General features: G+C 39.6%; 1 protein-coding gene across 1 annotated transcript; it reads right to left on the minus strand.

Moving 5' to 3' along the window:
- Positions 1-2,947: 2,947 nt before the first annotated feature.
- LOC121520235 (cysteine-rich secretory protein LCCL domain-containing 1-like) lies at positions 2,948-24,198 on the minus strand. The gene is made up of 14 exons (XM_041803610.1): positions 23,932-24,198; positions 14,849-14,967; positions 11,925-12,057; positions 11,490-11,605; positions 11,079-11,179; positions 9,080-9,247; positions 8,939-8,999; positions 7,766-7,832; positions 7,530-7,660; positions 7,375-7,418; positions 7,193-7,265; positions 5,104-5,173; positions 4,307-4,440; positions 2,948-3,083 (listed from the first exon to the last, which is right to left on the minus strand). The coding sequence occupies exons 1-14, from the start codon at positions 24,196-24,198 to the stop codon at positions 3,032-3,034; spliced, it is 1,536 nt and encodes a 511-aa protein (XP_041659544.1). The 3' UTR covers positions 2,948-3,031.
- Between the last annotated feature and the right edge of the window lie 2,465 nt (positions 24,199-26,663).

Consider the following 26,663-nt stretch of genomic DNA (forward strand, 5'->3'; position numbering starts at 1 on the left):
TCACCACTTGTCCCCCATCTGGAGTTCTTCACTGCTGCGTGATGCCATCTGCAAAGAACCTACGGCAAAAATAAAATGACATGACACAAAATAGGAAAGATATCATCAGCATCGGTTCACTTTGTGAGTCTCTTTTTGTTTAAATGTTTTTCATTTCTGCCTTGTGTGCATTTGTGTCTAATGTTCCTGTGTGCTCTCCTCTGTTCAAGGTTGACTGATGGGGACTTTCTGGCTGCAGCTTACCCACATCTGAGCTAGTCCTGATGCTGGAACGGAAATGCATCCTGGGAAATAGAGAGATTAAGATCAGCTAAACACAACGATGGTCTTTGTCCATGTGGCAGCTGGCACAGTGAGTGGGCCTGAGAGCTCAGACATCAGATAACTGCTTAAAAATAAGATGTTGAATAAAATATTTCTGGATATACACAAATGAAAAAAACTAAACCCTAGACACAGTTTGGAGCAGGCTAGTAGGACTTCTACTGTTCTGTAAATCAAATCTTGTCCAGGATCAGCAGTCCTGATCTGAGTAGTGTTATTTTAGGTTTAAAAACTGCAGTAACCTTCATAGTTTTGACACTTTTTTGGCCTTGACTTGAAACATGCACTGCAGACTGGTAGATAAAATCTCCTTTGACCTGAAATCAGCAGGTTTCTCTTCCTCTGTGTCCCTGAAGCTCCAGGAAACAGCCACAGCTTTCTAGGAAGACATTTTGATCCAGAAATGAATACGAGGTGTTGTTGAAACGGTAAAGCCCAGATTCTTCAGGCTATTTGGGCACTCTTAGGGCTGATATATAAAAGGCAGCCACTAAAGTGCAGCTACACATCTGCAAAAACTAAAAACAAGTGTAATGTGATATAGAATGCAAATGGACTAGTCTGTAACTTGTGGTTTGCAGGGTTTTGGCATTTTTTAAACATTAATCTAAAGCAGATTTTACAAGATCCATGCTTTACCAAACGAAACACACACAGCCAACATCATGTTTTATCTCCAGTTAATTTTATTTGTGAGTCCCCTATGCTCTTTCCTGGCCAGCCAGGGTCCATTCATAGAAATCTTTTAGCAAAAGCTCAGAAATATCATAAAATAAAGCAATATGTTACATACAAAATATTTACAAACGTATGAATAATCTGGAATGATGATGGAGTTTGTCCTTTATGAAAAATAAAAGCTTGGGTGATAAATAGATGTTAAGCTTGCAGAATCCACTCATTGCATTCGTTAATGATGAAGCATTCAACAGCATTTTGTTCAACATTATTTACAACATCTTTATGTACACATTTACAGTTATTCACTGCCTGCATTGTTGGCATATAGATTACCATTGTAAACAGCAAAATGACACAGTCTGAAGCCAAAGAGTGGCCAGAGGCAGGGTCAGATGATTAAATATCCAATAGACAAACTTGGTTTTGATGTTTAAGATGGAATAGTTGTGTGCACGTCATGGTGGCAGCAGCAAGGAGGTGGTGGAGTCATGTTTTGGGCAGGAAGTGAACTCCTATCTGCCCATTTCCTGCCATGGTATAAAAAGAAGAACTGTGCCTTCCAGAGTAAAATCATTTTCATGCAAAACAACACACCATCCCATGCTGCAAAATCCCACTGAGGCCTTGGCTGCTATGGGCATAAGTGGAGAAAAAATCATGTTGTGGCCACCATCATCACCTGACCTCAACCCTACTGAGAACCTTTGGAGCGTTCTTAAAAGGAGGCTCTGTGAGGGTGGACGGCAGTTTAGCTCAAAACAGCAGCTCTTGGAGGCAAATCTGACATCGTCAAAGAAAATACAGGCAGAAATTATACATGGACGTACAAGTTCACTGGATGAGGGAGTTGTTAAGATGATATCAAAGAAAGAATCCCATGTTAAGGTGGAACTTGATCTGTAAAGATGTTTTTGAATGAAATCGCTTTGATTTGAGAAAAATTACCTCCTAATGCAAAATATTACCACAGATTTCTGTTTTCAGCCCTTTAGAAACTATTGAGTGTTTTCAAACTCTGTTTTGCATTAGAATTTGTAACACTGCATTTTAAGTTGTTTTGCAAAAAAAAGTAATGCCATTGTCATCATTGGTAATTTTGCTGAATTAAATCCAAACTACAATATAATTGTTGAGGAATGAAAAATCCCATTGACTGTTTAGGAAAAATGAAAAGAAACAGTACATGCATAATAATTGGAAGCATCTGTTGCAGACCTCTACAATGGGGCGATCTCGACCGTGGGGCTGAGAGCGATGTACTAACCCTTGTTGGGTTTTTCCTTAGTTTGTGGTGTATTATTTTTTAATTTTATCCCCCTCCCCCTTACTCTAACCTTACCCTTTTGGGTTTGGGTGCCTAACCCTAACCCTATTTGGGTTTTCTTCCATTTTTGGTGTGTCAAATGTAAATTTAACCCCTCAGTAATATACATCATTCAGTACATCATTCTGGTTCAGGCTTGGGTAACGTACGTCACATCCTGTCCTACGGTTGAGGTCGCCCCATTGTAGAGGTTTGCAGCCAGATCCTATTGTAATAATTTAGAACACAGTGTATAAAAACCAGGACTGACTGCATTAGAAGTGATCTATAGACAGCAATTTCTTAAAATTGACTTGAGGTTTTACTCTTGTGTCATTTGGTCCTACATGAAGAGTTGTATTCAAACTAAGTTTATTGGTTTGTAAACAGTTTTAAGTATTGAAACGCTTGGTGTCATTCTATTATGTCAGCTTAAGATGTGTGGATGTCTAAAGTAAATATTAGGGTCAGCTCTGGATGTTTAGAAAAGATGTAAGGCTAAGTACATCCAGGAGCGTCATTCACCAAACATCTCGACAGACTCCTACTTAAATGACCAGACTTATAAGCTTTGTGAAGTCATGCTATACTTAAAGTCTTTTTTCAGGTCTAAAGGTTTTTTTTTTTAAATGGAGCAATAAATGGTATTACAGGTTGTAGGATGATAATGAGTGGGTTTGTTAGATGTGAGGTCATTATGTGTAACAGTTGTGTGTCCTTGTCTCAGATGACTGCAAACACTCTGAAGGCTTTTCCAGCTGTCGGGTTCAGTAGGCTGGAAAAGAAAGATCAGATTATATTATTAACACAGAATTATCAGTGGAAACGCTTCACCACACTCAAGGTATTAGCTGACATGAAAAATCCAACAAGTTGAACCTTGTTATTACAAAAATTGAACCATAAAGTACATGTATACATTATTTGTTACTTTTGATAGTAGAACTGAAGATTAGAGCAATGCAAAAGGTGAAATAAAGTCTAAGATTAGAAAAACTAATCATTGAAAAATGAATCACTAGTCACTGAAAATAACACTTAAATAACAGTCATTAGAACTTTATTCTCTTGCTATAAACTCAGGTTTGATATTTACCTTTTCATCTAAAAGGCTGGCTGCAATCTATGGTGGTGGAACCAAAATACCAGTCTAAAGTGCTGAGACACACTGTCATGACCCCATCCCACTGAAAACTGGTCCCTTTTAATAGGGACCAATCTATGGCTCAGAACATGCTGGAGTACATTACACAGACCAAGCTGGCAGGGGTTGGCCCACTGTTACAGCTTTTCTCCCTTATTAGACCACAATCCTAACCCTGCATGCCAATAGACCGGACAGATTCCATGTCATCAGGCAGACCCATCTTGCAACGCTTCAACCTGAAATGTTTGTGCCTTGTCTGAGAATGAATGAACCAATTAACATCATTTGAGGAGAATGAAGCAGTAGCTATTGTCGCTGTTTACTTGTAATGCAAGCCAGAAAACAATGGTGACCAATGATGAGCAACCCCTTGTAAATAGAAACAGAAGACAATTGTGGTCACATCTCATACACTCATGCTTAATTCACAATACAACATAAGGGACAGGGCAACAAAAGGCCAAAAGAGTTAGTTGTAAAAAATGAAATACAGCTAAGGAACATTTTGCACCTAATTAGGTTAATGGCAACACCTCTGACCTCTGACATCAACAAGGCATTTTCATCCACAAAACTGCTGCACTCTAAATATTTTCCTCATACCAATGACCATACCACATTCAAAGTCACTTAAATCTCCATTCTTCCCCATTCTGATGCTCGGTTTGAACTTCAGCAAGTTGTCCTGACCACGCCTACATGCCTAAATGCATTGAGTTGCTGCGATGTGATTGGCTGATTATTTGTGCTAACAAGCAATTAAACAGGTGAACCTAATAAAGTGGCCAATCACTGTACAAAGTTTGAAATACAGTTATTTATTTTCTTGTCTGTAGATTTTTCCACCATACCTCTCTGCAGTGATACCATTCTGGTAGCTGCCGATGTACTGCCTCCTTCTGTCCACAGGCATCACATCGAGATACCCTCCTGCCTCAGTCTGAATTACTCCAGCATGAATGGCTGCTCGACAGATACTGGATTTCTGTTGGAAAAGAAAATATAAACAAAACCAGTAATAATACAAATTAAAACAGGTCCAATGAAAAAAGTGAGTCCATGCCAAAAGGACTTTTAGATATGTACTGGCAAGGACACAATGTAAGTGACAACATTATTTAAGGATTATTCTTACTGCATGTTAAAGTCTAAGTTTTAAAGTAGAGTCTCACTGACGACTTACTTTCTGCTTTACATTCTGCAGTAACAACAAAGAAACTAAAGACAAGGATGGAAGTCTGTTGCAGCCACTTGTGAATATATGAATAAGGTTCAGTTTTACATTACAACATGATAACTCTATTAACACACACTTCAGGGTGAGTGGTGGAAAACTAATTAGAATCAAATCCTTTAAAGGAGTCATAATCTTCAATATGTTCATCTACACATTTCCCTTTGTCAAAATGAGTTTCATGTTAAAACAATATTAGTTGTTATATTATTTTGTGATTTTTATGCCTTGTCAATTCAAGTGACCATGTTATAACCGCTCATATTATCGTGTGGTCAGTTTCATAAGAATATACTTATAAGGTTATACGAGGAAAATACAACATGTTACAACAATTTATAAATATCACATTTAAACATAATACTGATCCTTATGTGGACGAGGAAACACTGATAGTACAAAACAAGAACTCACATCTGAGTAATATTTTGTCCCAATGACTCGAGCTCTGCTGTTGCGTAAACAGTTCCTGGGACAATAGAGTCTGAAAAAAGAGCACATTTCTTAAAGCTACAGTGTAACATTATTCTGTTAAAATTTCAAAAAAGGTTATAGGTTATCTTAGCATTTTACTAACAGCATTAAAGTGAAATTTTCCTTTGAAGATCAAGCTATCTGGTGTACAAGACACACTCCCAATGCCCGTACTTCATTGAGAGAGTGGGCTGCATCTGATATACTGGTGTGAAACCATCATGCAGGAAACCTTTTTTGCAAAGTTAGCTGCTTTCTTAAAGGTGGTGTAGTTTGAAAAGTTTCAAGTGATCAGGTAAAAAGTTCTAGGATTTGAATCCCTTCAAAGTCAAAGCTGTCTGAGCAAATTATATTTCACAGAATGAAGCAGTGCGTATTGAGTATTGAAACCCAGTACCAGCGTGGCACCAGCGCCAACACATCCAATACCAGAGTCAAAACATGGATCTTAATGCCTCTTTTTGGTGCCATAACACCCTAAAGTGACCCTCTGCCACTCCGAATGAAAGGCACAGAACACCACCTGGAATAAACATAATTTATGTTGGCCTGTACTCTTTTTATTTCACCTGAGCATGAATGTTTTTTATGCATTTTGTTGCAGAGTATCTACTCCGCTCCCATGCCCCTTTATTTTATTTACTTTGAGTTCTCTCTAGGCAGCGCCAGGATATACACTTTGGCTGAGTCTTTATGTAAAGAAGTCACAACTGTTTATTCATCTTATCTCATGTCCAACTGGCATCTTTTAAAAATATTTCTACAAATTATTTCGGCTTACAGTACCAAGACAGCTTTTATTCATTTTCATCTTTAAAGTTTTAATTGGCTTACCTGAGTGGGCGACAGGATGCCGCAATTATAGTGCAAAAACATTATGATACACTTTTGTGATGATCTGGATGGATCATTATTGGTTTGTACTGATGGCAGAGGGAGGGGAAAACTTTCGAGTGATGCCAGAACTTTAAGCACTACATCCTGACCTTTCTAAATTTGTTTCTTGGATTTGTCAGTCTCTCTATGAAATATTTCTAAAGGTATTAAAGCAGACAGAGACCTCTAAGCAGGAGCAGCATCATCTCTGTGGATAAGAGCGATGATTGAGGGATTAGAATAATTTTTCTGACTTTTACCTGGGTCAAAGTTTAGTCCCTTTCTTTGTCTGTTGTTGGTAATGTTGTCCTCTCTGTCCCATCAACAGACCTCTGTTTGCTGCAGGCTGTCAATCATGCCTAATGTGTTTATTGTGTTTTTTTGTGTGTATTTGTGTGTTTGTTTATTTGTTTATAGCAGGGGTGAATTTAGACTTTATGGTTGGGGGCCTGGGCTTGTAGTTGTGCGTAGGGATGAGGTGGGGGGTAAAGTTTGTTTGCTCACCAATAATTGTTAATTGTTATGATATTTATTATTAGGCATCAAATTTGCTTTTGAAAACAAACAAAAGGTAAAACAGTGGTTAAAAAAAAGTAGTGACAATTATTAAGTGAAAGTTGCAACACATTTATAAGTCAGTAAAAAATAAGCCATTGGAAAATGGGTGTTTTATTAATCTAAGACTTAATATAGGCCTATTGTTACATTTGAAGTTAAAAGTTGCCTTTGCAGTTACAATAAAAGTGTTTGGTATTGTTGACAATTATTTTTTTCCCTTTTGAAAGTACTGATCCAGGACTGTTTTTATCCATTTAGCACCAGTATTCTAAAAAACCCAAACTATACCCAACCCTACTCCTGTCCCAGTATTTTTGAACAATGATGTGGGCACAAAAGTCAGAAAATGTGTATATTTCCGAAATATCATAAAGCTCATTACTTTGAACATTAAATATCTTGTCTTTGTGCTGCAGTGGATTGAACAGAGGTTAAAAAGAATTTGGACTTTTTTGTTTTTATCAATATTTAAATATCCCAACATTTTTGGGGTTTATATTCTCGGGCGATAACAATAATCTTAATAATTTTCATATTTTTTCTGGATAAAACTTTGACTCATTGTTTAAAGCCAACAGTGAGATGTTCTCCCTACCTGGGACAGTGTCGGACAGGTTTCTTGAAGGGGCAGAAAAGTGCCACAGTGGTATCACATGTCACCGCTTTAACTGGGAGGAAAAACAAACAATACAAACAACATTCTTGAGTTTTTCTGTATGCAGATAAAATATCACAGCATCATTATTCAAAATGGGGGAAAATGATATTTTCCATTACCGGGCACTGAATCCACTTTAAAGGAATTTGCACTCCTGTTTTTTCTGTGAAATCAAAGAAAAAAAGCATCAGTGCTCACAAACAGATCAACACTAGACCATTATAATACTTTAATCTGTTGTGGAAATAGACCAAACACAGAGACTGTGTCATACCCGAGTGACTGAACACTATTCTTATATGACTTGGTGAATTGTTGTTTTCTGCCCAGTCTGGTCACATCCAGCCACCCTCCATCATTGTCAATAACACCAGAGTGTAAAGCAGCACCACATACACTGGATTGCTACAAGAAGAGACAAAAGAGACTTTACTCTGATATGAACATTGATACCACTTTACATTGAATCTAGGTGCTATCTATGATACAGTCATGATAAACTGTTCTTACCATGTCATAATATCCTGTCCCAACTACTTTTCCAGGCCTGTCCAGGCAGCCAGGTGGACACTCGTATCTATGGACAAAGACAAAACAAAAACTAATCAAAGCTTTATCTGAATATTTGATTTCTTTATAAGCTTAATGTTAAAGCTATAATCTCATTTAATACAGTGGTTCTCAATGTTTTCAGCCTGCAACCCCCAAAATAAAGGTGCAAGAGACCGGGGACCCCCACTGTACCTGAGGGTGGTTGAACAAAGCCATGCACAATCAAGAATAGTCATGTGCAGACAAGGCCGTCCATAAGGGGGATACATGGGAGAGCTTTCTGGGGCCCAGTCAAACTGGGAGCCCCTGGAGGTCAGCAAAATCCTGATTAACTGTAACCTTAAGACATCCATATTTTATAAGCAGCTCAAAAAAATAAAGGGAACACATAATCCTCACACTGTAACTTCAAGTCAGCCATTCTTCCTGGACATCAACCTGTCCAGAGAGGAAGCAACACTGATTGTGAATCAATTTCACCTGCTGTTGTGCAAGTGGGACAACTTTTGCATTATTCCAGCACCCTCACCACTGTGGGTAGCATGAGGTGGTATCTGCAACCCACAGAAGTTGCTCAGGTAGTGGAGCTCATCCAGGATGGTACATCCACGCATGGCATGGCAAGAAGGTTTGCTGTGTTTCCTAGCACACTGTCAAGAGCGTGGAGGAGATACCAGGAGGCAGGCCAGTACACCAGGAAACGTGAAGGGGGCTGTAGGAGGGAAACAACCCAGCAGCAGGACCGCTATCTGCTCCTTCGTGCAAGGAGGAACAGGAGAAGCACTGCAAGAGCCCTACAAAATGACCTCTAGCAGGCCACTAATGTGCATGTTTCTGCTCAAACTGTCAGAACAAGACTCCATGACTTCCACGAGTGGGGCCTGTGCTCACAGCCCAGCACCATGCAGCCCATTGGCATTTGCCAGAGAACACCAGAGTTGGCAGATTCACCACTGGTGCCCTGTGCTCTTCACAGATGAGAGCAGGTTCACACTGAGCACATGTGACAGATGCGAGAGGATTAGCCTGATGACAGATGTGTTGTCTGGCCAATCCATCTTATTTGCACGGTTACGGACCTGTAATTGTTTCTTAGAATTTAAAAGATGAAACATCTTCCTCTGTATTTACCTGTTACAGGTGGTTCCCTTACATTGATCCCTCAGTTTAGTCTCACACTCCACCTGTTGGCCTGAAAACACATGACATTTAAAGTAATAGAAATAATGTACACCATTCAGAAACACAGAATATCATAGGACCAGTTCTTACTCATCTGTTCTGTGCTGACGACCCGGTCTCTCTCCAGGTTGTCATTGTGGGAGGGATCTGGTGTCTGAGCTCGGGGTTCAGGCTCCCTGTCCCTCACAGCCTCTGGTTCAGGCTCGATGTAGTTGGTTTCCTCAGTTTCAGGAGCTGGACGCCTTTCAACACCCCCATCTACAAACATAATTATTACTGTCTTTAAATGGTCAAACGTGGTCTTATCATGTCTCTTGTTTGTTAAAATAATACAAGATAAAAACAAGTATCTACATTGACGTTAAACTGTTATTTTAGTTCTTTTGAAGTTGGGTTTTAAAAGGTACTTGGCAAAGGCATTAACCTCCAGAGTTTCAGTGATTGTTGCCCCCTTAAGAACAACTAATTTGTTGTACTGGCTGGGAAAAACAATGTTGGCTCAATTGTACACTTAATGGATTATTACTGAACCGTTTTATTTCACGCCCAGGAAGCTGCTGTGTTTGGCACTATTTTACAATGCAAGCAGTTATGTGCTCTCCCCCCTCAGCATATCTGTCAGCTGTTTGGCTCTGTCAGGGGGGGTATTTTCATGAGGACACAGAGGAACAGCTTCTTCAGATGGGGACTCAGTGGGAGGAGAAACTTTAGTGGAGGCTGGTTAACAGGAGAGATCCTGGGTTACCTGGTGGTGTATGTGTGTAAACTGTAAGCCCATGCCCATGAACATGGAGAGCTACTGTTGTCACAAGTGGGAATTAGGCTGAATCCCAATTCTCCCCTTAACCCCCAATCTTAACCCTCAGTCTCAAAATACTCGTTCCGGCGAAAGTTGAGGGCTGTCCCAATTCTCCTGAGAGTTGAGTTAAGGGGTGAGTTTGAGGGCTTTATCTCCCTCAATTTTTAGATGTTCCAGGAGCTCTCTTGGTATTGAGGGTTATCACTCAAAGAAAGATGGCGGTGAATGCGGGGAAGAAATCGAGCTGCAAATGTCAGTATTTCTTTGTTAATAGAGATCTATGTTATGAAAACCACTCCAATATCCTAGTTTAATATTATTTTATGGATTATTTGCCTTTTTGTAGCGTAACATTTACTTTTATTTTTACGATCTAGAGTTCCCTGCCTAGGCTACAGTTAGAACAAGATGTTTACTTTATGAAAGCCATGTTTCAGGTTTTCAAGTGGAAAACTGAGCTGAAATGACTGGTTATAGTTCAGTTTGTTGTTTTTTGTCTCTGACGAGTTGTCCCTTGGTCTTCCATCTCTGTCTTAGTAGCAGCCAGATCCTGTCCCTGAAGCTTCTCCCACAGTAAGTCCATCTTGAGCTCGTACTCAGTCAGCAGCTCCAGTAAATACTTGTTTGAGTCAGGAGGAGACTCCACAACCGCTCTGTCCTCAGGTAGTTTGATGTGTTCAAGTTTTTCAGCGAGATTCTCCAAACAAACTCGGATGGTGACTTTGGTTTTGTCAGGCTTATTCAGTTGCTCTTTAGCAGCGTCACACCTACGCTGTGTAGGTGTAAATATCCTGGATCTGCTGCTTGCGTAGCTCCAGCTCTTGGTTGTTTCTGGACTGTTTCGCTTGTGCTTTTTCTTTCACATCCTCGGACTGTTGGATCAGGAGTTCCTTCTCCTCATTCAGTTGCTGCAGCATCTTCTCATTCTCCTTCTGATTCACCAGATGCTGCTGATTTTCCTCCATAGAGAGAAAGTGCTGTTTTAAATCCTGTATATTGGTAATACCAGTGGCCTTCTTGATTCTCTGAAAAGCTTCATTATAAATGACTGACTTTCTCTCCCTCATCTGCCATCATGATGCTACACTCAGCCTCTCTTCTCTACTCCTCTCTCTGCTTATTTTTTCTCTGAATCTCTTTACTGAGCTCTTCAACTTGGGCCTGGAGCTCCATTATCTGCTTCCTCTTGCTAGCTTTAATGGTCTTCAACTCCATGAGCTTCTCGTGGTAATAGTCAGAGACCAAGGAGCTGCAAACTAGCTGCTCCAAGGAGCTCCGTCCCAAACCCACCTTTGTAGCAAAGATTGTCCCTGCAGCCTCCGGCGTAGCTCGCTGGACAGGCAGAACAGGGGGCTCCATATTTGTATGGGGCATGACCCCACCAGTTACCCCTTTAGAGAAAGCAAAAAAAGATTTTTAGAAACCATAAACTTATTTATTTAATTTTGAGATAATGTGTTACAACAGAACCCCAAAGGAAACCAGAACGAACTTTCCTTCATGCCAAATAGGGGAAAATGGCTGACATTTGGAGACAAACGGGAAAAAATGAACATTTGAAGCAAAGACTCCAGAATAAAAGCCTAATGTCATAGAATGCATGTTTGTTTGAAGGATAAAAGAAGTGGTTTTAATGCATTTCAATGGGCCATTTTTGCCCACCAGCACCCTCGGTGTTAGTAGAAACACAGGAGGACTTACGGTGGGGAGTAGTTGCAGACCAGATAGACAGCTTTGGTCCAGATCATTCCCCACACGTTCATGTTGTAACACACGTTGATGGCACAGCCGATACGATTGCTAGTCGCCCACACCAACTGGAAATACGAATATACAAACCGAAAAAGCAGGACACAGCGTTTTAGTTGTCTCATCACTTTTATTGAAACTTAAAAATGTAGTGGTCATGAAGCTACAGTATTGGGCATTTAATTTCACAATAGCAGGAAGGTCAAACTTTAATAACGGGCCTTTTTGCTTATTTTGTTGGACTGTTCCTCTACTTAAAGGTTGAAAACATATTTGTTGCTCTGTGTTTTCTTTTTCAGTTTCCAAACTGATAACCTTTATCTATAAAGGCCTATAATCACACAAAGGCATGAACAACCTGCACAGTCATCAATATTAAGATCTTACCTGAGTGTAGTGAGTGCAAACGGGCCCTGAACACCTGAATGGGCAGTGTGGGTTACACTCCTGTGAGTAGGGGTAGCTGTAGTACCTCACCTCATCATACCATGCCTGGACATGGAAGGTAGGGGGACGGTCCCTAAAATTGAAGGAAAGCTTTAATACGGTATACTTTTGGTGAAATCACATGAAGTACAAAAGGTGTGAGGCAGAATTCCAACCAAGGATTTTAGAATGTATAAGACCCTTAAAGGTCTAACCTCTACTAACCAATCTGCCATTGCATATCATGTCTGTGCTCAGTAATACGTGAATTTGGATCATAAATCGATTTATTAAAATTTATTTAATGTTATCGCTGTGCTTTTTAGACTGAAAACTTGCATCTTTTTTGTCTACTTGTATTTCCCTCTGTGGCGGACCTGCCTTCATTGATACGACGATGATGCATGAAGAAAACAACGACAAAGACGTTCAGTCCAAGTGACTTCTGGTATTAGTATTACAGGATGAGATATTGTGGTGCTTTTCTGACTTGGTATGAAGTTCAGGTCCTTGGCTGCATCCAGGAACTCTTGAAAAAAAAGGGGTGAAAAAAAATGGGTTAAAAGTGGCATAGGGTGGGGAAAAGGTGTTCAGAGTAGCAATAAGTGGCAAAAAGTCTTTCAAAGTAGGAAGAAGCAAAATTGGGCCGAAAAGTGGCCAAGTCGCAAAAAAAAAGCATTTCTATTTTAAGTGGAGGCAAAAAAGTTGCAAAAAATTGCCCTAAAAACTGCAGTGGCAAAAAGTTGAAAAAAAAAAAAGGTTTAAAAAGTGGTGGCAAAAAGTTACAAAAAGATGCGCAGTATAGGATGGAAAATTAAAGAAAAAAAAAGTCTAAAATGGGTTGAAAGGGCCAAACAAAGGAATGAAAATGAGCTGTAAGTAGCAAAAACTTGTAGAATTAATTTCAGTACCAATAATTGGGAAAAATAAGTTAAAATTGGCAAAAATGGCAAAAAGGTTTTTAAAGTGAGGGAAAAATTAGTAACAAATAATTTTCAGAAAGTTTGCAGTAGCAAAAAATGGACAAATAGGTTTTTAAAAATTGGTCAAAAATTGATTGAACATGGCAGAAAATGCTGAAAATGGTTCAGTAGTGGCATATGAAAATATACATGGCGAAGATGGGTTAATAGTGGCAAAAATGGGTGAAAAATTATCAAGAAGGTATTAAAAAATTTATCCATTTTGAAAATTGACCCAATAACAGCTTGACACTTTTAAAATCCAAAATAAGATAGCAGTTAGCCGGGATGCTAGTTCAAATGCTAGGGGTTCAACACACATGTATTGAGTCTGTTCTCAGAGGCTTTATCAAAGCATATTCATAGAAAGTTGAGTGGAAGAAGTGTGGTGAGAAAAGGAGCACAAACAACAGTGATGAGCCTTCAGTGCATTGTCAAAAGAAGAAGATCCAAGAACTTAAAAGGAGCTTCAGAAGAAGAGGACTGGAGTCAGTGGATCAAGAGCCATCATACAGACGGGCTACAGGTAACTGGCTACAAGTGTTGTGTTCCTAATGTCAAGCCAATCCTGAACTACAGACAACGCCATCAGTGTCTCATTTGAGTTAAGAAGAAAAAGATATGGGCCATTGCTCTGTGGTCCAATGTCCTGTTTTTAGATAAAACTAAATTAAAGGTCCCAGAATCTGGAGGAAGATCGGAGAGGCAAAGAATCAAAGGTGCTTAGAGTCCAATGTTTTCATTTTCCACAGTCAGTGATGGATTGAGGTACCATGTCATCTTCAGCTGTTGGTCCTCTGTGCTTTTATTAAGTCCAGAGTCAACACTGTCAGCTGTCTACTATGATACCTTAAGGCAGAGTTTCCACTAGACTTTTTTGTCTCTAGTCAAAATGATAAACAGTCCTCAAGAATGCCATTCTGCACAATGTGCTTCCGTGTTTAATACAGTTCCACTTTATCAGAGAATTGGTCACAGGTAGATTTACCCACTCATCGAAGTCCACTACAACTCTGATTGTCATAGGCCTTACTCTACCAGCTGCTGCATCAGTGTTAAAACCACTCAGCTGTCTAAAGTTCTCTTTGTTTCAGACTCTTTATTAACTGCAGTGATGGCTAACTCAGAATCCTTCCACACCGCTGACTTTATTAAGCCTTTAGTTAACCAGGAAAACCTCTCATGAATATTCCCTCATCTTATTCAGATAAACAACCCCAGCACTGCACTGAAAGTAGGGGTAGTAAGAATACTTTGAGATAATATGTAAAAAATCTTGTAACATATCTTCTAGGTAACATAAAATATAACATATAAGTATTCAGTATTACTTACATGGTCACTGGAATATTTTCTGCTCGACATTTTGACCAGTAATATTTTTATCTGCCAGACATCCACCCGTGAATCAGGCCAAAGACCGGAAAAGGAGGGTTAAAGGAAACTCTGCTTTAAGGCACTTCATACTTCCATCTGCTAAGAAGCTTTATGAAGACATTGATTTCCTCCCCAGCAGGACTTGGCACCTGTCCACAGTGAAGCCAAAACTACCAGAAACTGGTTAACTGACCCTGGTGTTACTGTGTTTGATTGACCAGCTAACTGGTCTGACCTGAATCCCGCAGAGTATCTCTGAGGAAGATGAGAGACACCAGACTCAACAATACAGATGAAGTCTTATAATATTTAAATTTGGATGAATGTAGAATATTTGGAATTTTCACTTTTTGAAATAAATCACAGCAAAAATGAAACTTTTCATGATATTCTCATTTTTTGAGTATATTGTCTTTTGTATGCTCCTGCTGCCAAACTAATTTCCTCACATGGTCTGAATCTGAAAAATCTATTTCAAGCACAGTACCATTGGTTGAAACGTTATTAAAGTGACTCACTTCCTTCCACCTCTTTGTGTATACACACCTGCCCCAGTGCGCTCCCAGATTTTGGCCGATTTGTGTCAACATGTGGCTCGGTCCATGTTCCCATCGGCAGGTATGAGCCCAGTGCTCTGCACTCCTCTCTAACTCATAGTCCCAAACCTGAGGAAAAACCACACAAACAGAACATTAGAACACCTGCTCTTCACATTTGGGCCTGAGAGGTCAACGCTAAAAGTCAGCTAAGGTGAGTTGCAAATGTTTTTGTTCTGCTAGCTGTAACATACGGCAATATTAGCTCACCTTTAAGCTCCAGGCTAAACTGGGTGAGCTTTGCCCCTGACAGATGTCTGTAGACCTTAACTCCACTCTGGATAACTCTCATGACTGAAGTAGGTTAAGTGGCCGTTTAGTGTAGTTGCGGCTTCAATTGCAACCCATTACATTTTTTAGAAATCTCATCATTCTCTTCTGGGAGCAGGCTTAAGATTGTTCAGTCAGTAAGGCCTGGTTTGAAGGAAAATTTCCACTAAAGCTCTGGAGATCTTGGAAAACTCTGTCTAAAATGACCAGAGAATTCAAAAACTCTCTCTCTCTCTTGGGTTTAGCTACTAATATTAGATATAAGATATTCCTGGAAATATCTGTAAAATTCTGGAAAAAGCCTGAAGATAAACATTAAATTTTTACCAAAACTTTCATGAAAATTCCTGCAAAATTCAAGCACATTACCCTAAATTTCAAAGCAAATTTTAGTTGACATTTCTAAAATAAATCCCAAAATTTACAAATAAATTCCACCTTAATTCCATGGACATTTTACCCCAAAACACCCCCTTGACATCCAAAGATTCCATGAAAATTCAGGAAAATTTGAGGTAAACTCCCTACACAAGTTTCCAATCAAATTACCAAAATGTAAAAAAAAAAAAAAGAAAAAAAAGAAAAAAAAAAAATCCAAATTTCTCACGAAAGTAACATAAAATTTAAACATTCAACATTAGCTCTTTGTAAAATTCCAAGATCCCTTTAAAAATATCCCAAAATGTCCTCATATATTCCCCAAATTTTGAGTAATTTTTCTGGAAACAGCTTTAAGATCAACATGAAATTTCCACCGAAAATTCCATGAAAATTCCTACAAAATTCAAGCAAATTATCCTAAATTTCAAAGCAAACATCACTCAAAATTTCTAATCAAATTCTCCCAAAAATACAAATAAATTCCTCCTAAATTCCTTGAAAAATGACACAAAAATCCACAAAAAATCCAAACAAAGCCCCAAAATTCCATGAAATTTCAAGAAAATTATGAGGGAATTTCCCTACCCAAATTCCAAATAAAACTCCTGAAATGTTCAAAAAAATAATTTCCCCAAATTGACATGAAAGTACCAAAAAACAAACAAACAAACAAAAAACAACAACAATAACAACAAAAAGGAAATAAAGAAGAATACAATTCTCAAGACATCCCAAGCAAATGACTTATACTTTTATCCAAATTCTGGTTAATCATTTAAAAAATAAATTTCTAATAGTAGAATTTATAACAGTGTTGTAGGGAAGCCAAAACTGAAACCATGTCCTCATATGTGCCTGCAGGAGGAGGTTAAAGAACTGTGGCTGTACGCATGCCTCTTGTAAATATAACACAGTATAGTCAAAACTCAGCCTCTCCTATTAAACACACACGTATCCACTCTGTTACACAGACACATCCATGAGAGAGGAGTGTTATCACCAGCACCACAGCAGCTTACAGCTTTGTGCTACTATCCACTGTGGTTATTTCATAGCTTGTTTCCAGTAAGTTTTGGCCTCTTATAAAACAAGCAAAGAGAGATAAAGTTGACATAAAAGCAACTAAAACAGAGAATGTCTGTTCTACTTCACTGTTGAACTGAATTTAAAATACCTGAGGTTCATTTCCACACCTCTTGTTTTGAATAAAGCAGAAAAAGAGACCACATTTGTAGGGCTGAGTTATTTAAACGCTGGGCCAAAGTTAATTTAACGTTGACTTTGTTGGGGACAGAGAAGAAAAGGCGCAGTGTTTCTGCTGTTGGCATTCTGTTTGGTTGCATTATGGCTATCACACGTCAAAACTAATAGGATAATGCTTTAGTGTGGGGTAGTAACTGCTCTGATTGACCACCATAATGGGTTCCATATGTGTGGTACAGCTAACACACTGTGCCCACTGTTGCCCGCTCACTGTGCTGCTGCTTACTGTTCAAGCATGAGCGAGAAAGTGAGATTTTGACTCTTTACTTCTTGGCCATAATCCAGATGTGACGGGGATATAAACAGATTTTTTACCCTAACCTACTGATGAATAATACAAATACAGTGATGTGAAAAGTATTTGTGCCCTTCTTGATTTCTTAATTTTTTGCACACCTGTCTCACTTAAATGTTTCAAGTGTTAATATAAGACAACGATAACCAGCGTAAATACAACATGCAGTTTTCAAATGATGACTTCATTTCATAAGAGAAAAATCCATCCAAACCTACCTAACCCTATGTGAAAAAGTAATTGCCCCCTAAATCTAATAGCCAGTTGTGCCGTCCTTTGCAGCAACAACTCCAAGAAATTGTTTGAGATAACTGGCAATGAGTCATTCACATTGCTGTGGAGGATGTTTCTGGGATCTTTGTGACCTCCTGGATAGGTTGTTGATGCACTGATAGAGCAATCTTGGTAGGCCAGCCACTCCTGGGAAGGTTCCCCACTGTTCAGAGTTTTCTCCATTTGTGAATAATGGCTCTCACTGTGGCTCGCTGGAACCCCAAAGCCTTAGAAATGGCTTTGTAACCTTTTCCAGACTGATAGATGTCATTTGTTCTTGAATTTGTCTAGATGGTGCCCTGATGTGTTGCTTTTTGAGCTCTTTTAGCCTACTTCACTTTGTCAGACAGGTTTTATTTAAGGGATTTCTGCATTCAACAGGTCTGGTACTAATCAGGCCTGGATGTGGCTGGTGAAACTGAACTCATCTTTCCGAAAAGGTGCAGTTAATCACAATTAATTCATGATTGGCCAGAAAACATCTTGATGATTCCCAAGGACCATTGATAAAAAGATCATACCAACAGACTGGCAGACATGGTGGTGATCTGATGGTCTGGGCTGCTTTGCTGCTTCAGAACCTGGACCACTTGCTATAATCAGTGGAACCAGCAATTCTGCTCTCTGCCAGAAAATCTTGAAGGAGATAGTCCAGCAATTATCTCGTTACCTCAAGCTCAAGCACCCTTGAAAATCTTGGTGACTGATATGAGCTCAAACATGTTTTTGTAACATGTCCACAGTCACTACGACTATATGAATGACATTATGTTCTTTTATTTTGTAACAGTAAAAATTTTAGTTTTGCTTTATTCTCTACCTCCAAATTCTTTCTTTAATTCTCTCTTGTTTTTGTTAATTATTGAAGTCAATCTAGTTCTGTCTTTCTTTCAGCTTGTTATGTTAGAGGCTCCTCACCCCAAATAAAAAACCTTCAATGGTTAAGTTTTTTTTTCCCCTACTTTCTTAATTATGATGGCAAACACAGTGATTAGAATATGACAAAATGCCAATTTAGCATCATCTGAACATTTTGAATCAGTTGTGATTTTAACATTCATCACACTAACTTTAAAATTTCAAAATAGTAAAATAAATGCAGTTTGAATTATTGACTGATTGATTATCATTTGATAAAAGAGAAAAGGAAAGGAAAGTTACCATGTGTGACATGATCTGACTGTGATTCCTGTAATATTCCTCTGCTCATCCTTATTTCCTCCTATTTATCTCATGAATCATCAGCATGACTGAGAAATTTAGTGTATAATTCAGGACCTGTCCACACGGAGACGTAAACGATATATTGCTGTTTTGTTTTGAAAAAGTTTTCCGTAAAGATGGAATCGTTTCAGGACATATCTGGGTGAGCCCGTGCCAAGCCTGTAGCGCTGTAATGCTGCCACGGACATTCGCCAAACAAGAGAAGTAGATCACAGAAAACTGATGCAAGCTTTCTTCTAGTTGCCTTTTTGGTTGTTCTCTGCATTGGATTTAGAAACATCTGGTGTGTGCGTTTCCCAGTGGTGGTAAAGGAGCATCAGATTTTGCTATGAAATCCATAACAAGCTCAGTAGCTTCTGTAGCATGAACACAACCCCGTATTCAGCCATTGTGGTTTTGGTCGGACCCACGCAGGCGTGGTAAGAGAGCTACGCTGTGTATGACATAATCGTTTCAAGAAAGATGCGGATAGCCTTCCACACGGAGATGAAATGGTAGTCGTTTATGGATTTATGCACTCTGGGACCCGTTTTCAAAAAGTATCGTTTACAGTCACCCGAAATGCTGCTTCCGTGTGGATGAAACGCTGATCCGACAAAAAAACTTTTGCGTATACACCTGAATTTGTTTCCGTGTGGACAGAGCCTCAGTGAAGGTAACCTTACAGTCATATTAATCACACCAGTCAACAGGCACGTCACTTAAAAAATAAGTTGATGCAAAGAATTGTGGGTCACCTTTTCGTCTCTCCTTTGGTAAAGTATGGTCCAGTGTTTCCTAGGTTAAAGCAGATAGTCAATGAAACAACGAAGCTTCTTTCCTTTACATTTAGAGAATTCAAACTCCCTTTACAACGACCGACACTCAAATATGTCCGGGGTCGTTTCGAGCAGTTAGGAACCTTCCTAAGCAAAAAGGACCATTCCAACGGACCCTACATCTACCTAACCTGACATGCCAGATGGAAGTGGAAAACTTCCTGTGGATGGTGTTTGGGAAAGGGCGGAGCTTTTGAAAAAAAAACCTCTGAGGGTGATAGGATTAACGTTCTGTCTGTCACATCTTTACGGGCCAAAATGAGCAACAAAACACATCTGACTCCGGTTGGGAGAAGGGCAAAAACTTTGTTTCCTCAAAGAAAAGCACTGAATGCTGTTCTTATTCTTCTCGAAGAAATGTCGTCAAGTTTTGATAAAAGTGATGCTGTAGTAGCATCCATAATCTCTTCTGCCATAATTGCACCGGCCTCTTGTCGCTCTTGCTTACGTCATGACTTCGCCGCGCCCTAAAGTCCTGCCTTTTACTCCTGATTGGTCCTGTCACTTTCTTAAAGGGCCAAATTTGTTCAGATGGTAGCTTTGCAAGATGGATTCGCCAGTGAGAAACACAGGGCGAATTATCTGCTTACCGTCCACCCATTTCAAGACAGACTTTGGGCACAAATTTTATGACTGAGTCACAGTGAAATCTGCAGCTTCCAGCACTTTTCACCTGAATAAAACCTGAATAAATAAAAGGACCTGACCTATGTTGCACAGTATCGGATGATTTAAGGACTTGTGCATTTTTGTGGCCCTTACTTTTACTTTGCTGTGGGAAAAATCTTTAAGAGAGAATGTATTTCTGTTATGTATCTGAAGTGAACAAAAGGAGACATTCTTTAGAAATTCAGACACAACAACTGCTAAAAAGCCTTTGCTGAATGGCTTTTGTTTAAAATAAAGGACTGCAATAGGGTGCAGCCCCTTTGGCCTCCAAATACTGCAATCTGAAAAGCAAATACTTAGTCCCAGCCTCACCACATCATTATCATCAGTAATAGTATCCCTTGCTAAAGAAACACTGGATTAGTGTATATTACATACATTTACACCACTGTGCCCCTCACTTCAAACAGCCAGGCCTGACATGTTTGAAATAGATTCGCTGCTATGGCACCCAAAATGAGATGTGTAGAGGATCAAATAAAAGACAACATCAGCCCTGGCCAGGGTTTGAGTGAGCTGCGATGGATGGGGAGAGAGGAGGCAAAGGGAATGAGTGAAAGAGTGAAGGAGGAGGGTAAAGAAAAGCCTGAGGGAGCGCCTGAAGGCTGAAGATGAAGAGGGCAAAGCCAGGAAAATAGTCTGCAGGAGGAGGAATGGAGTGATAGAGTAGGGAGTCGTAGGGCAGGAAGGGAGGGAGGGAGGGCAGGAGGGCTGAGGTAGAGTGGAGGACAACACTGCGGGGGTGAAAGCTGGAACAGATCCAGGGTCAGTGAGGGCGGGCAGGCAGGAGGCAGGAGCTGGAGCTGGCCAGATCGGGGCTTTGGCTTGCAGATGTCAGTCTCTCTGTTTTTCTACTTTCAAACTCCGCTGTGTGAAGCTGACAGAGCTAAACTGGCAGAGTCAGGAACTCATTTAGAGTTGAATGTCCTCCATTTGTCCAGATTCACAGGATCAAGGAGATGGCTGAATAAAACCTTTAGTTCCACGCTAATTTTCAGTCACCAGCTCAAAGACCTGATGGTGTGGGCCTCGTAGTGGGAGGGAGAGTGAAACTGACAACCTGAGCCCCAAAGGAGGAAGGGGCCCTGGATGGGAAGTGAAAATGTAGTTTTTGTTTGCATTCAGACCAACAGTTCAAGGGGATTTATTTACACCCCTGTAACATTTTAATATAAAATGATGTTTCCACATTTAATTTCTGCAACAGTGCCCTAATGAAGCGTCACTAACAGTGCCTTGCAACATTCATACTGATACTAATGATACTGTGACTGCTATGTCTGTTCATCAATACACTGTGCACTGTTTAGGTGTTGCAGAAAGCACACGTATTAGATGCATACCTGCACTACTGCTAACTTCTGCTGACTCTGCTCATCTGGTTTCAACCTCTGTTACTGCCTCATGGGACAGCACATGGAGGGACCACTCTGTACTCCAATTACTCCTCTGGGACATTTACAGTGAGGGGGAAACATTATAGATGTGTATCATGGCTTTAAAGCACTCAGTCCCAAAGCCTGGGTTGGGACCCACTTGTGTGTGGTGGAAGATTTTTTGGGGGGGTTTCCAAATTAGTTTTTAGGATTTCTTTGCTTCAGCACTTATTAGGGCATTTATGCAGTACACATCATAGCCACATAGAGGAGCTCCACCCAATAACAGTCATCCTCTACACCAGGGGTTCTCAACTGGTCTAGCCTTGAGACCCACCACAGGTTCCCTAATAACAAATCGCAACCCGAATTTCTGATATTGATCAATTATTTGTATTTATATGGAAAAAAAGTTTTCTGTTTGAAACCAAGGTAGAAATGTGATGTAATAAAGAGAACAAAATAAAGCATATAAATCAGTTTTTTAAAAAATCCTAAAAAGTTTTATAGAACAATGGTTCTCAACTGGTCCCGCCTCAGGACCCACCAGTCTGTCTTACAACAAATCACGACCCAAGTTTCCAAAAAACTTCAACACTGCATGTTTAGTTAATTGAATATGTTGCTTGGAGCACGATTGGACCAAAACAGCTGTTAAAAAAGGAAAGGGACAAAACTGAATCTTATACCCTCTTTCCCCATCATTAAGTCTCAATTTTCCAGAGAACTTTAGAAATTACTTCATTATCATGGGAAAAGTAGCCATTTTTGCAAGAACAGGAGATGAATTAGTTGAAATATTGATCAAACATTTAAATTTACCAAATTTCACAGTAAAACAAAGTCATCTAAAAGGTGTCAATGCATGCTCAATAAGAACTTAAGGACTTTTGCCTCCATTTTTTCCCCAACACCTAGTCGTGACCCACTGAAAACTCTCCGTGACCCACTTTTGGGTCCCAACCCACCAGTTCAGAACCACTGTTATAGAAGATACCAGAAAGTTTCTCAGAAAATTCCCAGAGAAAATCCATCAAACTTTGTGTGAAATTTCCTTTAAAGTCCTCCCCAAATTATTCCTTTGAAAATTCCCGAACCATTACTGGAGAAGATCGCTTTAAGATTCTGGGGAAAGTCCTAAAAGTCCCTTATTCCTTGTGAGAGTCTGCTTTTTTTTTCATTTATGAGGAAAAGTCCCAGAGAAGAGTACCAAAAGTTTTTGTGGAATACGACTGAAAAAACTTCCCAAATAGTTCTAGTAAACTTCTCAGTAAACTCCTTAATCATTTTGGGAAAATTATCTAAAACTTCCTTAAAAATCATAGAGAAAAACTCCTTTGAGTTTGGGTCAATTCACAATGAAAATTGTTCAATAACTCTGGGCAACAAAAAACATGCAAAGCTTTTTTTTTCTGTTGCTGTCAAAAACTAAAACAATGGATCAAATCCACTTCAAAGACCCTTACACAAACTTGTGACCATCTAAAAACAACTCTGCAACCCACTTTTTGGTCCAGAGCCACTAGTTGAGTACCACTGCTCTACACCACTGATCATCAACTGGAGGCCCAGGGGCCACGTCAGGCCCCCCACAGCTTCCCAGTTGGCCCCCAAAAGCTGGATTAAATTCAGAAAATGTGCTGAGGAAAAAAAATGCATTGCTTTATTTAGGGTATCTGTTCTTGTTTTCCCAATGACATTGAAACTTTTTTTCAATGATTGGCTTAATGTTTGACCAGTTTTACAAAAATCCAACTATTATTAACCATAATTAGCAAATAAGATGCCCAGCAGTCCATTTTTTGATCAAAACATTAGATTTCTTCTTAAATTAAAAAAAATTCAGGGGGGTCGACAGTTTATTTATTACTGTTGAGAATCAAAACAAAAACCTGTTTCCTTCAGGTGTCACGTGTCTTGTGCTACTCTGCAGCCTGATCAGCTTGTAGAGTTCCAGCCTTTCTCCTGCTAAGTAAAAACTGGACTTTTAAACTACAATGAGCCATGAAAGTCGCATGTCTTTGTGTCCATTCTATCCAAATCCAACTGACATTCCTGCATGTGCCATGAAGTGTGCCACCTCTGTGCATAATTTTGAACCCTCTTAGCACTGCTCCTCAACCAAACAAGCAGACCTCTCATCTCATACAACAGCCTGTGTCTGGATCAGGATTAGATGTTCAATCATAAAGACTTTTTTTTTTTTTTTACCATGACGAGAGCAATTCCTATCACCTGATGAGAGCTGGAGGTAAGGGATCAAGACCATAACTTAAATTCTTTTTGATGTAAAAATAGATTGTACTTAAAACGTAAAACCGCAAAACGTTTTCCAGGCCTGATGAGACCTGCTGGCGGACCAGATTTACCCTGACAGCCTTGAGTTTGAAACCTGTGCTTTAAAGGGTAAAATATAATCCATTGTGATGTATCTGCAGGATTGATGGCTATCTTCAACACCTACCATGTACTCCATGTTGGAGGCAGGAGGGTGGACCTCACCCCGCAGCTTATTGTGGAGGTTCAGGATCAGATGCATGTCTCCTTCAGTGATGGCCCTCCTCCCTCTCGACCTGGCCCTCCACCACTCCTCGTCCTTGTCCTTGTACTTATCCAGGATGGACTCCAGTCGTGTAGAGTTGGGGAGGGCCATGGCCAGGACGGTCTGAGTCAAACACAGGAACAAGCTCACCTCTCGAACCAAGCCAGTGAACAGAGGAGACCTCTTCATGACGAGAGGAGATACTGCTGCTTAATGAGGTTTACTGCAAAAAAGAGAGAGTATGAATAAAGGAGAATATTCAAAGAAATGCTGTAGTTATTTAACCTTGCAAGGCAGATGGATATGCCTGTTTCCTTGTTTTTCACTGGCAAATCCATCTTGCAAAGCTCCCGTCTGAACAGTTTGGACCCGGTTAGAAAGTGGCAGGACCAATCAGTGACGAGGCGGCGCGGTGGAGTTGTGACGTAAGCAAGCAGCAACAAGACGCTGGTGCAGTTATGGCGGATGACATTAGCATGGATGCTGCTAGAGCGCCAGTTTTATCAGAACTTTACGGCATTTCTTCGTAAAAAGAAGAACAAAGAACAGCAGTGAGTTGTTTTCTTTTCAAAAACGACAAGTCATGAACTGACATGTCTACAGGCACCATGGTTTGCGTTATGCAGTTCCCTATGGAGTTTATTCCTTGGTAGCTGCGCACGTGCACCTCAATAGTGGCGATTACAGCGCATGTTTTGTTGCTCTGGTTGGCCCGTAAAGATGTGACAGACAGAACGTTCATCCAATCACCCTCCGAGTTTTTTTTTCAAAGGCTCTGCCCTTTCCCAAACGCTGTGTATCGAAGGTTTTCCAGATGGATGTGTGAAACAAATCCAACTGATGTGTCAGGTTAGTTGTTTGTTAGGATTTTGCAGACTAAGAAAAGAGCTTCCATGCAGCTTTTGCACCATGCACAGCTCATTTCAAGCTCACCAGTGTACATATTTATTTTCTTCCGTCTTTGCCAGCCTTACACTTCATCATCTCCATAAGAGGCCAAAGGTAGCTTGAATCTCTCCTCTGTCTCTGTTAAATAATGCTGTAATTATAGGGAACTTCCCTTCAAACAGTAAAGCTAATACAGCTTTCAGCAGTCCGAGTGCATCTGCAGGTCACTGCATCACTACGCACAGAGGGACCAGTGTAAACGGACTTTTCACACGTCGAGCAGGAGATTTACTGCGCATGCGCGAGGTTCTCTTCTATGTGTGCTGGGCTGGGAATAAACTCACAGTGTTACACACAACAAAGTTTAAAATTACACCACAAACATTTTCTTTTACTTCAAGAAATGAATATTCTATACTGTAAGGGGGATTTTAAAGGTGGGTGATTATGACAAGCATTCAGTTCCTTCTTGAAGCAAGTTAGAGCAATGATGCTACATCTGCACATGCTCAGTTTGAATCTGTCTCTCCTTACTGAAGACACCTCACCATAGCAGATGTTTTAAACACACAAAACCAAGATTTTTTTAAACCAAGGTGAGTTTTATCTCCAGGATAAATTATGTGTGCATAGATGTTGCTAGCTGGTATTTATTTTGGGGGAATTGATCAGAACGTCTCTAATATGTTGATGAATTTTCATGGAAATTTTAGGTAATTTCTTAACAATTTGAAATTCAGAACTCTTGGTGAAAATTTCAAAATAATGAGACAAATGACTCCACCATACCTCTTTCAATGATTGACACCATTTCTTACTGCCTGAAAACCCCAACAACTGACCAACAGGCCGACACAGCCAGAAAATATGATCTAAAATTGAGCCAGTACTTTATTTTTTGCAGAAACAGTTAGTTTACACTGATCAGTGCAATTTTGCACATTAGGTGAGGCATTTTACCACAGTGAGCTTTCTTCCAGTACTGTTGTACAGTAATTAGATAAATTAGTGCAATAGTGTATATCAAGTGAGACATTTTACCACAGTGAGCTTTCTTACGGTATCTGAATAAAGTAAATTGATTCATTTATGCAAATGTGCACATGAATAAAGGCATTTTACCACAGGGCAAATTTTTTGCAGTATTTGAGTGTAGTAATAAGATGCATTTGAGCATCAGGAGAGGCCTTTTACCACAGTGAGCTTTCTTACAGTATTGGAGTACAGTAATTGTACTCATTTTGCAATTATGCATATGATGTGAGGAGTTTTACCACAGTGAGCTCTTTTAATGTATTTAGATAAAGTAAACAGATTAATTAGTGAAAGGGTGCATATTTCTTACCGGAGCTATAGTAAAACTGTTAAAAACAGTCCAGGATATCCATATTATGCAGAACTAGGATGCGTCTTAAAGTTCTATTTTCTGACACTCTGTGACTGCTGAGTGGTCATCTGAGTGATTCTGTGACTTTTATTCTAAAAATGTAATCCAAATAAAAGTTCTGGTCTCATGAGGTTATTGCTATTTTTGATGGAAAAATGTGGTTTTGCTTTTCTACCAACCAGGTTTAGCAATAGTTTGATTCACTAATTTTGGGATAATTCCCAAACACAACCAATGGTCGTTTAGATAGACATGAAATGTTTGTTTCTAATATTAAGAAAATAAAGTGTTATTTCATGCTGTCAGTGAGTTATGCTGAAAAAGGATAAAATGTGACACATTTGCCCCCTGTCTCCCCTAATCTTCTTCTTTCCCCATC

Source organism: Cheilinus undulatus, linkage group 13 (genome assembly GCF_018320785.1).
Source record: "Cheilinus undulatus linkage group 13, ASM1832078v1, whole genome shotgun sequence".
In the NCBI taxonomy this organism is placed as follows: Eukaryota; Metazoa; Chordata; class Actinopteri; order Labriformes; family Labridae; genus Cheilinus; species Cheilinus undulatus.

Coding starts and splice junctions, on each gene's coding strand:
- LOC121520235 (XM_041803610.1), bottom strand. CDS start 24,198: ATGAAGAGGTCTCCTCTGTTCACTGGCTTGGTTCGAGAGGTGAGCTTG. Junction 11,180..11,489: donor GTCTGCAACTACTCCCCACC/GTAAGTCCTCCT, acceptor CTTTCTCTAAAG/GGGTAACTGGTGGGGTCATG. Junction 4,441..5,103: donor GGACAAAATATTACTCAGAT/GTGAGTTCTTGT, acceptor CTTTTCCAACAG/AAATCCAGTATCTGTCGAGC.